Source organism: Moschus berezovskii, chromosome 11, assembly GCF_049115385.1.
Source record: "Moschus berezovskii isolate FMDL1 chromosome 11, NW_MosBer_1.0, whole genome shotgun sequence".
Lineage (NCBI taxonomy): Eukaryota > Metazoa > Chordata > Mammalia > Artiodactyla > Moschidae > Moschus > Moschus berezovskii.
Genome location: NC_142470.1, coordinates 31,768,657 through 31,785,305, shown reverse-complemented (window position 1 = coordinate 31,785,305; position 16,649 = coordinate 31,768,657). Strand labels below are relative to the sequence as shown.

General features: G+C 35.3%; 1 protein-coding gene across 4 annotated transcripts in view; it reads left to right on the top strand.

Annotated features, from left to right (window-relative positions):
* ATAD2B (ATPase family AAA domain containing 2B) overlaps positions 1 to 16,649 on the top strand; it is a 119,622-nt gene that overhangs the window by 86,953 nt on the left and 16,020 nt on the right. For 2 of the 4 annotated variants that reach the window (XM_055401022.2, XM_055401020.2), the window contains 4 exons: positions 1,172 to 1,307; positions 3,303 to 3,484; positions 8,595 to 8,754; positions 15,461 to 15,583. In XM_055401022.2, the coding sequence (XP_055256997.2) occupies positions 1,172 to 1,307; positions 3,303 to 3,484; positions 8,595 to 8,754; positions 15,461 to 15,583 (601 nt within the window). Of the gene's footprint in view, positions 1 to 1,171; positions 1,308 to 3,302; positions 3,500 to 8,594; positions 8,755 to 15,460; positions 15,584 to 16,649 lie in introns of all 4 variants that reach the window. The other 2 variants (XM_055401021.2, XM_055401018.2) reach the window with 1 other exon arrangement.

Sequence of the window (16,649 nt, the reverse complement as noted above, 5' to 3'; positions counted from 1 at the left end):
GTTACAAAGATAGGTTAAAATAATTTTTAAGAATTTCTACAATTCATAGTGACAAACTGAATGGACTGTCCAAAGTTTGTAAGAAATGTATGCCTGAATTTGGGCTAGAATCTGATGTCTTAAATTTTAATCCAGTATTTCCATACTATCATGGTTGGGACTTCTTTCCGTATTAGCGACCTTTTTCCTTGTTTTATTTGCAGTTTCCAATTTGATGTGGGCTGGGAAACAAAACCTCAAGCTTTGCTCATTCAGTCCATGCTTATTACGCATTGCTGGGTACCAGGGGGAGCCTGGTGGGCTTCTGTCTGTGGGGTCACACAGAGTCGGACATGACTGAAGTGACTCAGCAGCAGCAGCAGCAGCAGCAGGTACCAGGTATAGTGATAGGTATAGGAAAATAGATGAATTCTGTTCTCAGGAAGTTTGGTGTCTAGAAGTAGAAAATAGACCTTCTTAAAAAAAAATCAAATAAAGAGTACAGACAAATGTGAATGATGTAAAGAGGATTTAAACAGCATAGTTTAGAAAGGGGACATCTGAGGTCAAAGTCTTTATAGAGTAGGTGAACAAAGGAGAGGTGGCAGTCACTAACTGGAAGGAATTGGGATATGAGTATGGCAGGCTTAATTTTGCTTGGGAGTTTTGCATGGAAGGTGATGTCACTGTGGAGCATCCTTTGATGAGTTTGAAAGTATAGTTTGTCTGCTCTGAAACTAGGATTCCAGAGGATCCAGTGGGATATACTCGGTAGGTAAAGAGCCCAGGAGGGGAAGTCAGTGGATAGGAAGCACACAAAAACGTCTTATGAGAAGGCGATGCTGTTAGCATCCTCCTTGCTCTCTGTTGTGTTGACAGATTATAGATAATTACTTTTCAGCTCATGTAACAGCTCTTCGATTGTCTCCATCTGACTATTGTAATCAATTATTCTTTTTTATGTCATAATTTATTAATGACTTGAACTGGATCATTATTTCATATTTGTTTATTCCATGAGGTTGAACCTCTCAACAGCATAGCCTAAGACTACTTTAATTCCGCATGAATATTCAGTGAACATTGAAAATGGTACCGAGATTGAAGAAATTATAATTTGGTATAATATATAAGCTTTTAATTCTCTTAATATTTAATGTCTTTGTGTGTGTGTGTGTGTGTATGTGTGTAGGTTAAATGTATCTTTAGAATACAGTACGAAGAGGTCTTATATATTCAAAGGCCTATTGAAGAGGACAGAAGAAAATTTTTCCAAGAACTGATTCTCAATCAGGCCTCAATGGCTCCACCACGAAGGAAACACACTGGTAAAGTTCCTAAAGCCTTTAGGAAAATGGGGGTGGGGGGCATTGGAATTAAGAAATATCCTTTCTTGGAGTCATTAAAACGAAACAGTTCTTTGTGGAAGACAGCTTTTCAGGTTTTGTTTAACTTTAGATGGACACAGGGAAGTGGCCATTATGTTTAACTGACTTGAGATTGGGAAATACAGCCTCATCATTAAAGCTTTTCTAATGGATGGCTGTTAATGAAGTAGTCTCCTTATCACTTCAATCCAGATGCTCTAGTAGATTTATGTGACTCAAAAAGTCATAGAAAAAGTCTTTAGTTCTGCTCTGTTTTAGTCATTTTTAGTACTGAGGGCTTGAACTAGTAGGTTGTGAACAACAGGTGTTGTGTTGATTGCTTTCTGGGTCAGGGTTGTTTTGTTGGGCCTGATTAGAACAATTGCCTTTTCTGGTTTATTTAATTTATTAATTGATTTAAAATATTTATTCAACACCTATTTTGTTAAATATATTATGCTAGGCACTTGGAAGTCTATCATGGCTCTCTTTAAGCATTAGAGTTTTCTTGGCCTTAAGAGAGGCCTCAAAATTATTCAGTCCTCTGACTTAAGAAAGGGCTGCATTCTAAGTTATTCAGTAGTTTCTTTTCCTAATCTTAAAGATGGTAAAAGATAAGATCCTCTTGATTAATCTTTCAGTGTCTGAAAAAATAGCAGTCCTGTTTATTAGAAAAAAATTAAGCCGCTTTTGTTCTATTTTTGTGTGTTTCTCGTGGCTGTTCTTATGGGATATTTAAATACATTTCCCATTTCTGCCAACTCCTTACTGTTTCATACTTCTTTGTTTTTCATTGGTTATGTTATTAAATACTTCTTTGTTTTTCAGTGGTTATATTATCCAATACTTTAATAAATCTATGGCCTTTTAGTGGCTCCTTTTCACATTTTTCTCAGTGTTTATAAGATGAACATCTATCAAATGAATGTAGCTGTGGGGTTTTCCCCCCAGAAACCTTGGGAAATTCAACATGGAAGTTATACCTTCTGGTTATTGGTTGTTGCCTTCTGCTAATCTAAATAACAGCATTTAAAATATTTTATTATTAAAGTGATTCATTTTAATAAAGTATCTTGCATGTTCCTAGATATATTAAAGTCCTGTAGATCTGAATTTTCTATGTTAAGGATTAACATTATTATTATTTTTTTTTTTGAGTTGTTCCTCCTGTTGACTTTCATTTTTCATCTTAGGGGCTATTTAGAAATCAGCAAGAATACTTAGAATTTTAATCCTGAGCTTCAGTGTGATACCAGGAAAATCTTTTAAGGAATTAGAGAGCATTATGATTAGGCAAGTTAATACTTTACCTTCTAAGAAGATGTTTTGTTTGTTTTACAATATATAGTGAATACCATAGATTTATATATAAAACTTAAGACTGGGTTTTCCATCTTCTCCATGTCTTTGGGTTTTTTTTTTAGTTACTACTTTCCCCCCCATGCCCTGCAGGTGCCATTTACTACCCTAACTGTGTTGTATTAAGAATATGAGAGTAGGAGACTTGTGTAAAATCAAAGTGTTTGGGAATGGGAGGGATCAAAGGATTAGTACTTGCCTGTTTAACTTTCATGCATATAAAGCAATCTTGTTTTGAGAAACAATCTTTAAATAAAGCTGACTTCAGCAAACCATATACAAGTACTTCACCTGAAGATATTTATGTTGATTTAAAATATTTCTCTTAAAGTTGTATGTAAATAATGTCTCAAGATCAAATTATTTAAAATTATATCATGTGCCCTTTAAAGAAGTCCTGTTGCAAGTTATTTTATAAGTAATTCCCTTATGTACTTTTGTTCCCATTCAAATCTTTACCTGCCGGATTTGCATGGTTCCTGTATATTTGGAATTCTCTTCTTAAAAGAACATTTCAAGGGAGTGCCAGAAAAATAATTGAGGTAGGTCATGGACCTGCCATGTTGGAATCTTAACAATTTCTTCTACTTTCTTCAGGTCTTTGTGCAATGGAGGTACTTCCACTTGCATTACCTTCTCCGCCTCGTCAGTTATCAGAATCAGAGAAAATTCGGATGGAGGACCAAGAGGAAAATACTTTAAGAGAGTTGCGGTTGTTTCTCAGGGATGTAACCAAGAGGCTGGCGACAGATAAACGCTTTAACATCTTCAGCAAACCGGTGGATATTGAAGAGGTCTTGTTTCAGTAGTGTGCAAACAATGAAGTTGAACTGGCTAAAAGAAAAAAATATTGACATCTTTTTTTGGAAGGAAAAAAAGCAAAGGCATGGATGAATATTACCACTAGCCTGTAAAATTTTAATCCATGTGATAACTACCAGTGTCATCAGCAAACATCTGGTGACTTTGGGTGAAATTAGTGACAGTTTGTATATGTCCTCTTAATTAGTACTGATCTTTGCGATCTCTTATTCTTTAATTTAAGAAGAGGATTAAAAGTTACCTCAGTGAATTGTCCATACTAGACTATTTTTATTCCAGGATAAATCCTGCTTTCCCAAAGAATATTGGTATTAATCAATTAATACCAGTTTCCCAAATTGTGTGTATATCTTACTGAAAGTGGTAGCTAAGAAACCTGAAATTTGTCTTTCATTATTTTGGAAATGCCTCTGACTAAGATGCTATTTGAAGTTAAGCACAGCCTATTATTTTTCTCTGTAAGAATTTTCTCTGCTCCCAGTGGAAAATTTCTAACTTTCTATGTGTATTGTTTTGTGTCCTTGTGGGAGCATGATTTGTGATGATGAAAAAAGAAATTTTCCATTTGGAATCTATTATAATACTGTAGAATACATTTTATTTTATTTTGTTTTATCCTGGGATAATGTAGTGTGTGGATGAACATGATGCAATCTTGACTAGCCTTCGTCTTATAGTTCAGACTCCATGTTTGAACAACTTTGGTGTTTTTATTTTTAATTTTTTACTCTTTTTTAAAATTTGAATTATAAAGTGGTTCAGAGTTTAATGTTGTCTCCTTGTTGTGAAATCTGTACTCTTGGATCTGAGCAGATTCCTTTGGAACCATTACCTTGTCTATGACTGGGAGCTAGTGTTATGGTTTTCCTCTTGGAAAGCCTGAATATATCTATTCTTCCACATCTCCCTTTTGGGAATAAAGGGACTGTATAATTTTATTTGTATATTTATCCACAACACATAGTTTTTGCTATTTGATCCTTTCAGCACCAATAACAGAGGTCATTATTATGTTTGCAGTTGAAGAAACTGAGGCTCATTGTCAAGTGACACACCAAGAAAAATATTTCTTAAAATTTGAAGCCCATGTTCTTTATATCACAGCTATCTTCCATCTTTTTCTGCTGGAATGACAAGGCTTGCCTATTTACAGTTAATTTTACAATTAATACATATGATTCTGTATTTATGAAGCATAGTTTTTAATCTCATGGTGTTTTCAGAAAATCTTAAAACCATAAGCCGCCTTTAAAGGTTGTTAAAAATGTTTATTTCAAATTGGTTATGGGAACGCTGACACTTAATTGGTAAGGACTTGCCCCCAAGTCAGTCTCCCAGGCTGAGAGGGAACCAGCTTGGTCTTTGCCCAGGAAAACATTTTCTGTTTAACCAGAAGAGATTTTCAGATTTCACATGCCGTCTGTGATAGAGTAAAAGTTATGCAAATGGTGGTAAGGCAATAGAAGGGGATGGAAAATGTTGGTCAGTTAAAACTTTGATTTTAGATTTATGTTTTCTCTTTTCCTCTTTTTTTTTCTCCTCAATTTCTTTACTACTTTGTTTGCTTTTAAGGCTGAAAACATAGGAGTCTCTGGGAAGGATAGAGAGGGGAAACTAAAATAATAACATTTAGATAACCTAAAACACAAAAACTTATATGAATTTGAAATGTCTAAAAACACTGAATTTCAAAGCAAATTGCAGAGAAAAAAATGTTTAGAAAATAAGCAGTGAATTTAAAGTTAAACATAGGTGCTGAAATTTTATGGTCTTTAGTAATATAAAGTTTTATAGTGCAAAGGTTTATAAAATGTTTTCCACATATACACAATATGTATCAAGTGTCAGAGCCAAGAATCCAACTAATACCTTCTGAGCTATTGCTTGTTGGGTAAAGCTCCATTACTCCCCTGTAAGGAGATTGGCTGGCTTTTTAGCTCATAGAGGATGAAAAATAAATTAGAACATGCACACATACCTACCTACAATTTTAAAAACATAAGTAATATGTGTATATATCAGTTCAGTTCAGTTCAGTCACTCAGTCGTGTCCGACTCTTTGCGACCCCATGAACCACAGCACACCAGGCCTCCCTGTCCATCACCAACTCCCGGAGTTCACTCAATCTCATGTCCATCGAGTTGGTGATGCCATCCAGCCATCTCATTCTCTGTCGTCCCCGTCTCCTCCCGCCCCCAATCTCTCCTAGCATCAGACTCTTTTCCAGTGAGTCAACTCGTCGCATGAGGTGGCCAAAGTATTGGAGTTTCAGCTTTAGCATAAGTCCTTCCAGTGAACACCCAGGATTGATCTCTTTTAGAATGGACTGGTTGGATTTCCTTACAGTCCAAGGGACTCTCAAGAGTCTTCTCCAGCCCCACAGTTCAAAAGCATCAATTCTTCGGTGCTCAGCTTTCTTCACAGTCCAACTCTCACATCCATACATGACCACGGGAAAAACCATAGCCTTGACTAGACGGGACTTTGTTGGCAAAGTAATGTCTCTGCTTTTTAATATGCTATCTAGGCTGGTCATAACTTTCCTTCCAAGGAGCAAGCGTCTTTTAATTTCGTGGCTGCAATCAGCATCCGAAGTGATTTTGGAGCCCAAAAAAATAAAGTCTGACACTGTTTCCACTGTTTCCCCATCTATTTCCCATGAAGTGATGGGACCAGATGCCATGATCTTCGTTTTCTGAATGTTGAGCTTCAAGCCAACCTTTTCACTCTCCTCTTTCACTTTCATCAAAAGGCCTTTGAGTTCCTCTTCACTTTCTGCCATAAGGATGGTGTCATCTGCATATCTGAGGTTATTGATATTTCTCCCGGCAATCTTGATAACAGCTTGTGCTTCTTCCAGCCCAGCATTCCTCATGATGTACTCTGCATATAAGTTAAATAAGCAGGGTGACAATATACAACCTTGACGTACTCCTTTTCCTATTTGGAACCAGTCTGTCGTTCCATGTCCATTTCTGACTGTTGCTTCCTGACCTGCATACAGGTTTCTCAACAGGCAGGTCAGGTGGTCTGGGATTCCCATCTCTTTCAGAATGTTCCACAGTTTATTGTGATTGACACAGTCAAAGGCTTTGGCATAGTCAGTGAAGCAGAAATAGATGTTTTTCTGGAACTCTTGCTTTCTCCATGATCCAGCGATGTTGGCAATTTGATCTTTGGTGCCTCTGCCTTTTCTAAAACCTGCTTGAACATCTGGAAGTTCACGATTCACATATTGCTGAAGCCTAGCTTGGAGAATTTTGAGCATGACTTTACTAGTGTGTGAGATGAATGCAATTGTGCGGTAGTTTGAGCATTCTTTGGCATTCCCTTTCTTTGGGATTGTAATGAAGACTGACCTTCATATGCTTATGTTATTCTATAGGCATAGGCATATAGGTGTATTTATACATGTAAATATATATTATATATGCAAATTTAAAAGGCATCTGTGCTATCTACAGTGACGAAAACTAGCCTTTAATTTCATAGGGCAAAAATTACCATATTCCCAGAATTTGGTCCTGGACTGATTAAACATTTCTAAGACTGTTTTTATGTTAGAACTAATTACTTAATTTGAGATTTGCTTTGGGGAAGACAGTCCAGGCACACACACCTGGGAGATGTTGTAGGTTCAGTTCTAGACCATGGCAATAAAGTGCATATTGCAATAAAGTGAAGTTTTCTGAATTCTTTGGTTTGTCAGCATATATAAAAGTTACGTTTACAATTTGTAATGGCATTGAAGTGAAGTGAAGTGAAAGTCACTCAGTTGTGTCCGATTCTTGGTGATTCCATGGGGATCTTGAAGTGAAAGTTGCTCAGTTGTGCCTGACTCTTTGCAATTCCATGGAATTCTTCAGGCCAGAATACTGGAGTGGGTAGACTTTCCCTTCTCTAGGGGATCTTCCCAACCCAGGGATCCAACCCAGGTCTCCTGCATTGCAGGCAGATTCTTTACCAGCTAAGCCACAGGGAAGCCCCAGAATACTGGAGTGGGCAGCCTATCTCTTCTCCAGCTTAATCCGACCCAGGAATCAAACCAGGGTCTCCTGCCTTGCAGGTGGATTCTTTACCAACTGAGCTATCAGGGAAGCCCTAGTAATGGCATTATGACTACAAAAAAAAAAAAAAAAAAAAATCAATGTACATACCTTAGTTTAAAAATGCTTCCAAAAATAAAAGCTTCATTGCTAAAAAATGCTAACCATCATCTGACAATGCAGGGTTGCCACAAACCTTCAGTTTTTAAAAAATGTAATATCTGCAAAGCGCAATAAAAGGAAGTGCAATAAAACAAGGTATGCCTTTAGATATATAGGTGGAAGAGCTTTCTAATTGGTCAAGTGATATAAAACATAAAATTTAGTGTGCAGTCATGAGTAATATTTCTATTTTAGGTTATCTCCCAGAAAAATATCACAAAGCAAAATTTATTTTTTGCTTGTAGATTTGCTTATACTTAGGGACAAGGCCAGCAAATCTTCTATTAGTCAGGGAAGCAATACCTACTTTTGCCATATAATTGACTCAGAATGTTTGTAATGACTCCAAAGGAGTAGAAAACTCTTTCCATGAAACGATTCATCTTGGAAAACTAAAAAAGAAAAAATGTTTTTGTTAAGATTTTAAAGAGATCTACCCAAGAACTTCTCTAATAATATGAAAAAAAAAAAATCTGTTTCTTTTTATTTTCCTTTAAAATTTTTTTGCTTAGGTAACATTTATTGATGCTTATTGGGTACTTTTACCCATACATTTTCTTCTCAGGTATATCCAAAGGATTAAAAAAACCAAAAGCTGACACAGTTGGTTTCATATTTCGAGATGAGAAACTCTTCAGAGTTGATTAAATATGACTTGAAACTGAAGCTTTTCATGGAAAGTATGACATAGTATCTTTAGTGGCATAAATTGCTCTATCATTTTATCCTTATATGTAATTATTTCCTAGATATCTAGATTTAGTTTTAAAATAACTTTGATTTTTGTTTTGTGTTTTTATGAGTAGATTATATGAAATACCAGAAGTAATTTTCATTAAAATACTGTGTTTGTTTTAGGTTTCAGATTATCTTGAAGTAATCAAGGAACCAATGGACTTATCAACAGTAATAACTAAAATTGATAAGCATAATTACCTGACTGCTAAGGACTTCCTAAAAGATATTGACCTCATCTGTAGCAATGCTTTGGAGTACAATCCAGATAAGGATCCAGGAGGTAAGGATGCACTGGGCAAGGGTGACTTTAGTGATCAAATAGAAGACAATTTAAAATATAAATAAAACCTACCCATATTTCAGATAGAAAAATTAGTCTTAATGACATGTTAGAAATTTCTTGTTGAAGAACTAAGTATATGCTTAAATATTAAATTTAATTATTGAATTCATTTGTTAAATTACTAAAAAATATATTTAGAGGATTTTATTATTCTTTAAAATAATTTTTATCAAAGTATAGTTGATTTGTAGTGTTGTGTTTAATTTCTTTTGTACAGCAAATTGACTCAGTTGTATATGCATATATTGTTCTTCATATTCTTTTCCATTATGGTTTACCACAGGATATTGAGTATAGTTCCCTGTGTTATACAGTAGGACCTTATTTTTTATCCATCCTGTATATGATAGTTTATATTTGCTAATTCATTTATTAAATTATTAGATAATATATTTAAATTCAAGGATTTTATTATTATGTTCAAGATTTAGTTTCTTGATTTGTTTTTCACTTTTTATACTTAGATTCTAATTTTTTTCAGATAAGATGGAAAACTGAATAATTGAAAATTTAAGATTGATTTGTTTAGTCACCATCACCAGTGCTGATAAACACTGGGCATTTTGGATTTCTGGAAGCTTATTATAGTTAAGTTTACTTATCAAAAGACCCCTTTGGGTAGATGGACATTATCTGTTCTATAGACTGTACATATGTTTACATATGCAAATAAACATCTTGTGAATGTTTTCATAACATCTTATGGAAAACCTAAATGAACTTTTTGGCCAACTCAATATAATTTATTATTTTACTCGAATCCCACCCTGTACTCAGATCTATAGTCTCAGTTTTGTTAATGCCTTCCAGGGGAGACCTCCAGGAATAATCTGTATTAAACAAGTCGAATTTATTGATACATTGTAATAAAGGAGAATGTACATCATGGGGAATCATACAGGATTTGAGCTTGTGTTAAGTGATTTTGAGGAAAATTTAAGGAAGTAGAGCTTTGCAGTGGAGTAGATGCTTTTAGGAAGTAGGAGTAATTTGGGGACTAGGAGAAGGAAATGGCACCCCACTCCAGTACTCTTGCCTGGGAAATCCCATGGATGGAGGAGCCTGGTAGGCTACAGTCCATGGGGTCACTAAGAGTCGGACAGGACTGAGCGACTTCACTTTCACGCATTGGAGAAGGAAATGGCAACCCATTCCAGTGTTCTTGCCTGGAGAATACCAGAGATGGGGGAACCAGGTGGGCTGCCGTTTATGGGGTCGCACAGAGTTGGACACGACTGATGTGACTTAGCAGCAGCAGTAGCAGCAGGTATTTTAAGAACCTGGAAAGGAAGAAGAATGGAACCAGACTAAAGTTGTGATTGGTAAAGAAGCAGCATTCATTTTACACAGGATAGGATTATATTTGGTTATTTTTGTAGGGCAGTGCTCATATTTTTGTCCGTGTTCAGATCTGATTATGGAGTGGTCTTGTTTTTATCTTGATCCATCATGGTCACAGAGTGGTATTCAGTAAAGTTGTTTATGTTTAATGTGAGTACACCAAGGCCAGTTCCCATATGGCAGGGGTCATTCTTTTTCTCACTCTGTTGATAATTCTGTTTCTTCAACAGGTGATATAAAAGTAAGATGCTTTTTCTTTTAAAAGATTCACTTAAACTTTCAGTTATCTAAAGATATTTAGAGTATAGTTTTTAGTTTTTACTTTATGTCTGTATTTATGGGCAGTGGTTCTTAACTCAGTTCACTTGTTAGAATGACCTAGATTTCTCATTTCTACACAAATTATTTCTTGTCTAAATTTAGACCACAGTAAATCACATATTTTAGTTCCAAGTTAAGTGGCAGAATAAAATTTTATATAGCTGCTTTTGGTATCTTTTACTGCTTTTAATAGTTTTTAAGCTTTGTTTTAGGACATTTATCTCTTGTAGTTTTTGTTGTTTGTTTAGGTTTTATTTTGACTATTATATATAATTTATGAGGACAAAATTTATGAGGATAAAAATGAAAAAAAAGTAACCTATAACCTATAATCCTGTTACCTAGTATTTTTTCTTTCTCTTTCTCCCCCTGCCTCCCTCCCTCCCTCCTTTTCTCTCTCTTACACACATATGCAAAAATACTATGTGTGAAATGCATACATGCATAATATTTTTACTAAAATAAAAATATAACTTTTGTAAACTTTCATTCATGTAATATTTTGTGAAAAGTTTTAGTTAATGTAGTTCTACCATGTAATTTTTATCATATGAATGTATTATAGCTAATACCCTATTGTTGGGCATATTAGAGTTTTTAGCTTTTTTCTCTATTGTAATATTGATGAGTATAGGATAAGTTTTGTGTGTGTCCTTAATTATTTCCTTAAGATAAATTCCTTAAGGTGAAGCTTCTGTATCAGAGAGTGTATAATCTCTTTTAGGGCTTTAAATCTGTGTTGTTAAAACTTTCTCACAATTTAAAATGTCATCTTCTAGCAGCATCAGGGGCACTTGTTAACCAATATTGCAGTTTTGTGTGACTGAGAGAATCTCCTTTGCAGTGTAGATGGCATCTGTAACAGGGCCACAGTTTGCCTAGTAAAGAATGGGCTGGCTGTCAGTTTCCTTTGATTCCCTTGCTGGGTTCCAGGTGAAGGTACAACTGCACAAGTGTCTGTATAGTGGCCTTAAGCAGTGTGTGAGAGTGCTTGAGCACCTACACTCTCAACCTGTTAGGTTTTCAAGACACAGAGGTTACTGACATTGTGCAGTAGGTCATGAGACCCTGGTCTTTGGGTGTGCACCTAGGCTTCAGTCCCCATTTTACTTCCTAGTTCTTTAGGAAATAAAGTTAAGTCCTCTAAATATTAGTTTCCTTATCTGCAAATAGGGATAATTACTCTTCTCTTGGGGTAGTTGTAAGGATTAGATGAGAAAATATATTAGGCCCTACCTTATGAAATTGTTATTTTCGTATGGTTCAACTTGAATATGTTAGTCTTTAGCATAGTACCTGGGATGTGATAAGTGTTCCATAAAGGTTAGTAGTTCATATATTTGTTCTTGTTATCATTATTATTTAAATTGTTCCTTAATTTGTCATAATTGTTTCCTTAGTGAGTACCTATACATTTACTTTAGAATGACCCTTTATTGTATTCTCTGGACTACATTTAAAATTGAATTCTATTTTGGAACAAATCTAAGGACTGCTAGTGATAAATGAATTTGAATGGTTAGAAAAAGCCAGTAGAAAGGATCAGTCCAGATCCTTTCCCCCTCTTCTGTGTAACTTAATTATAATCACATCAAAATAATATTACTTTAATGAAAGAAGCATTGATTTCTATTACATAATAACCTTTTATTATAGAATGTAGTTGTATAATCAAAGGATATGGCTCTGTCTCTCAGAGTTGACATGGTATACTTGTAACTTTATTCCTTTACTGTTTTAGATGCAAAAAGTATCATATAATTCAAAAGCATGTTCGGCTCTGTTCAGATTTTTTCATATCTTTAGTCAAGAGCCCTGTTTTCTTTCTTAGCAACAGAACAACTTGTTATGTATTAGAAAAACAACCTCAGGGTCTATTGTGTAGCAAGTGGAAATTACATGAATTTTGTATTACTTTTACAAGCTCCCATGAGTATTTGAAAGCTTACAGTGTTCTGTTTTACAGAACACTTGGCCGTTTTGGGAAAAGCTAGCATATACATAGAAGACAAAAGCCAACATTTTGGAAGCTATATGTATTGCTTGAGTGTTTACCTGGATTCTCCCTTGAGGATACTGTGGACAAAAATAAGTTAACTAGAAGAATTTTAACTTGTAGGTTCTAAATGTGACCAGGTCAGATATTTGACCCTAATTATTGTCTCATAAATATGTGATATGTTTTATGTTTAACTGTTCCCCACTCACTGTTTGTTCTGTACTTAATGCTTCCTCTAGCCCTTAAGTGTATTCACATACTTACCATCATTTAGCATATTTTGCTGAAATATCAACCTTAGTCTTGTAGTATTCTCGGAATCTTCTGTTTTGTACTAGATGCTTAGGAATAAAGCTCACTGATTCACTCCGGTGTTTGGAGCCCTCTATGGGTTATACTTCAGTTAAACTCATTCACATTTTCTGTTATTATTTGTAAGTACCATGTGCTATTACTGAGCTGAGTGTTTAGAATACTGTGATAGTCTTTGCCTCTTAAGATGGAGTAATACATATTGAATAATTACTGTGACAGACATTATGCTATATCTTACGATATTAATTTGTTAGCACTTCCTTAACAAAATGCCACAGACTGCATGGCTTAAACAGCAGAAATTTATTTTCTCATAGTTTTGGGGGCTAAAAGTCCAAAATCAAGGTGTCGGCAGATTTGGTTTCTTCTGAAGGCACTTTCCTTTGCCTTCAGATGGCAACCATCTTGCTGTGTCCTCACATGGTCATCTTTTCTCTGTTTCTGTGCACTGCGGGTATTTCTTGTGTGTCTCCAAATTTCCTCTCCTAAGGACACAAGTCCGATTAGAGTCGTGCCTACTCGTAGGACCTTTTACCTTGATTACTTCTTTAAAGGCTCCGTTTATATGTAGAAAATGTTTCATAAATGGATGCTCAATAAATGGAGATTCAGTGAATAGACAAGTGAATGAATTTCCCACCACTCTTCCACACTTTGTTTTTTCAGCCTTATCCTCTTTTTGTATACCTTTGTAGACTACTTTTCTTAGCCTAAAAAAAAATTTTTTTTGGTCACACCATGCAGCTTGTGGGATCTTAGTTCCCCAGCCAGGGATTAAGCTTAGGTCCTAGATCCTAGCAGTGAAAAGCACCAAGTCCTAACTACTGGACTGCCAGAGAATTCCCTGCGAGTCTTAATTGGTCTTCCAACCTCCATCTTATCATTTCCTTGACCTCTGGTAATGCCTGTATTACTATCCTCTTAAATACAAATCAGATCAAATCACTCTCTGTCTGAAAACCACCCAGTGGCCACTTATCATCTAGAGAATTAAATCATTTTGTTTCCCTGCTTGGGTCTTTTCATTGCTCTTAGGATAAGATCTAAAATCCTTTCAATATGGTCAGATTCTTATTTGCCACTTGCTTATTGTGTACTAATCACATAGGCTACCTTTCAGTTTCTAGAAATCTCCAAGATCTTTTTAATTCAGAACTTTTTCGCATGGTATTTTCTGAACCTGTACTGGTTTTTCCCTTTGTCAGTGGCTATCCTAATGCATGCTTCGAGTCTCACCTTAAATGCCCCCAATTTAGAGAATTCTCTCCTGACTTGCCCATTCAGTGTTCTGTACATTTTGATCATAGCTGTTACAAGTTTTTTGAGGGGTGAGGGAAGGGTAGGTGGAGGTGTTTCTATGTGCATATGAGATTATTTGGTTAAATACCTCTTTTCCAAGGAGTCTGAAAAGCTCCTTGAAAGTGGAGACCTGTTTTGTTCACTACTGTGTGACTCAGTTCCTGGTACAGTTGACAATCACTATTTATTGAGTGACAGTTTAGAGAAAATATATTGAAGGAAATATACTAGTGGGCTGCCTTTTTGAGTGCTGCGTGTTTGTTTTTGTAAGATTTTTCACCATAAACTATTAGATGTTCTAGTAAGAAAAGTTATATGTAAAATACATTTTTATAATTTATGTCTTTGCTAGAGATGAAAAGGCAGATATTATTTTGTGACTTGGATTCTAGTTCTAAATACTGTTACAAATTAAGTGACTTTAATGCATTTATGTGACTTGTAACATCTTGGAGTTGCCATCTCTAGGGAGCACAGTTATGTCATCTTGTTAATGAATGAGGACTTCTCTGTTAGTGTAAAGCAGAGAGACTCTTCTTTTATTACCAGTTTTAGGTATAGTTTACCTAAAACAGAGTATGCACTTTTCTCCTAGAACTACCTACAGTTTATATCATCTTGCATTCTTAGAGTGCCTTATCATATTTGTTTCTATCACAGTTTTTTAATAGGTCACCCTTGCTTTAGCATACATTATATTCTTTAACATAATTTTGACCAGCTTTCTCTTATGGAGAAAATTATGTATGGTTTTCTGAAACCTCAGTGTCTATGCATGGCAACTCTGGTGCTGGATGTATGATGAATATTCTTTATATCTTTAAGAAATTTTTATTTAAAGTAATATACTTTTCAAAATTATCAAATAAAGCCATATCTTTGAGGTAATAATTTGTTAAGTAGGCTTAGTACTTTAAAGTTCTTAAAAGTATAGTTCTCAGAGGATTGTTAACTTAATTGAGTAGTTTATTATACATATTTTTGTTGTTGTTTAGTTCCTAAGTCATGTCTGACTCTTTTGCGACCCTATGGACTATAGCCCTCCAGGCTTCTCTGTCCATAGGACTTCCCAGACAAGAATACTAGATACAAGAGTAGGTTGTTATTTCCTTCTGCAGGGGATCTTCCCGACACAGGGATTGAACCCACCTCTCCTGCATTGGCAGGTGAATTCTTTACAACTGAGCCACCAGGGAAGCCCATATTTATTTTTCACTCAATCACTTAAAATGAATTTGCTTCTTATCTAGAAATGCTTTTTACAGTTTTATTTAAATGTTTATATTCTTTTACTTTTCTTCTTAAGATGCCCTTGTTTCATTTTATTTCACTTGTGTGTATAATAAATGTATACCAACTTTTTAACAGACAAAATAATTAGGCACAGGGCTTGTACTCTGAAGGACACTGCACATGCCATCATTGCAGCTGAGTTGGATCCAGAATTTAATAAACTCTGTGAAGAAATTAAGGAAGCAAGAATAAAAAGAGGTAAGTTATAGAAGTCAACATGCTATTGAAAACTAAGAGGTCACTGAGTGTCACTGGATGGTGTTTATTTATAGTTGCTGGTATAATGAGAGTGTATCTTGAGGCCCAGCCTTTACTTAATTTCTGATATGAATATGTGTCATGTAAATTCTCAAAGATGTTTTAAAAATATATTTCCTGTGACAGTTTTAGTGCCAATTATAGAGATAAAGCAGTACTTAGTGAAATTTCTTTTGTAGGAACACATCTTTGTTAATTATGGATTTCTGTTCTTAAAGGATTTAGATAGGTCTTCATATTTGAAGAGTCTTATTTTCAACAGGTAATATCTAATACTAATTCTTAAAAATTTAGGAGTACTTTTTAAAAAAATCTATTGGAGTTTTATGTGCAATTTTGTTAATATAAACACATAGCACATGTGTTTTGTTTGTTCAGTATATAATCCTGTCCTTGGGGAACTCATACTTTAGTAGGAGAGAGTAAGTATAAAACAAATCAAGTGCAGTGTGGCGTATGCACTAACTGAAGCATATTCATCACAGAGGATAGACCTCCTGGTAGGAAACCTGGCATTTTGGTCAGTTTGGGGAATGAATGTGCAAGTGTTGCCTGTAGTGAAGTAGAGGGAAGGAGGAGGCAGTGACAGAGAAGGAGGAAGTATTGTAAGCAGAATGCACAGTGCATAAAATTGCAGAGACATGAAATAACGTGGCATATCTGAAGAACTGCAAACTGTTTGGCATTGCTAAAGATGTACAGAAGGGTGAGAAATAGAGCTCAGAAGGTGAGCTGAGTTGAGGACATTGAAGTTGTGAATATGCTTTTCTTCTGCATTAGAGAGGCCTTCCCTGGCCACTTAATCTAATATAGGCTCTGGTCACCATAGCTTTTGTCATTTTGTTGTTGTGGTTGTCTCTCTCCTCCTCATTTAGAATATAAGTGCAAGTAATTCAGTGAATCAATGTCATGGACTTGGACTTTATTCTGTAAGTCTGTGTTTTTTAAAATGTGTGTTGATTACCCACATCAGCTTAGAACTGGGAAACTAGGTTCTCTGAGAGTA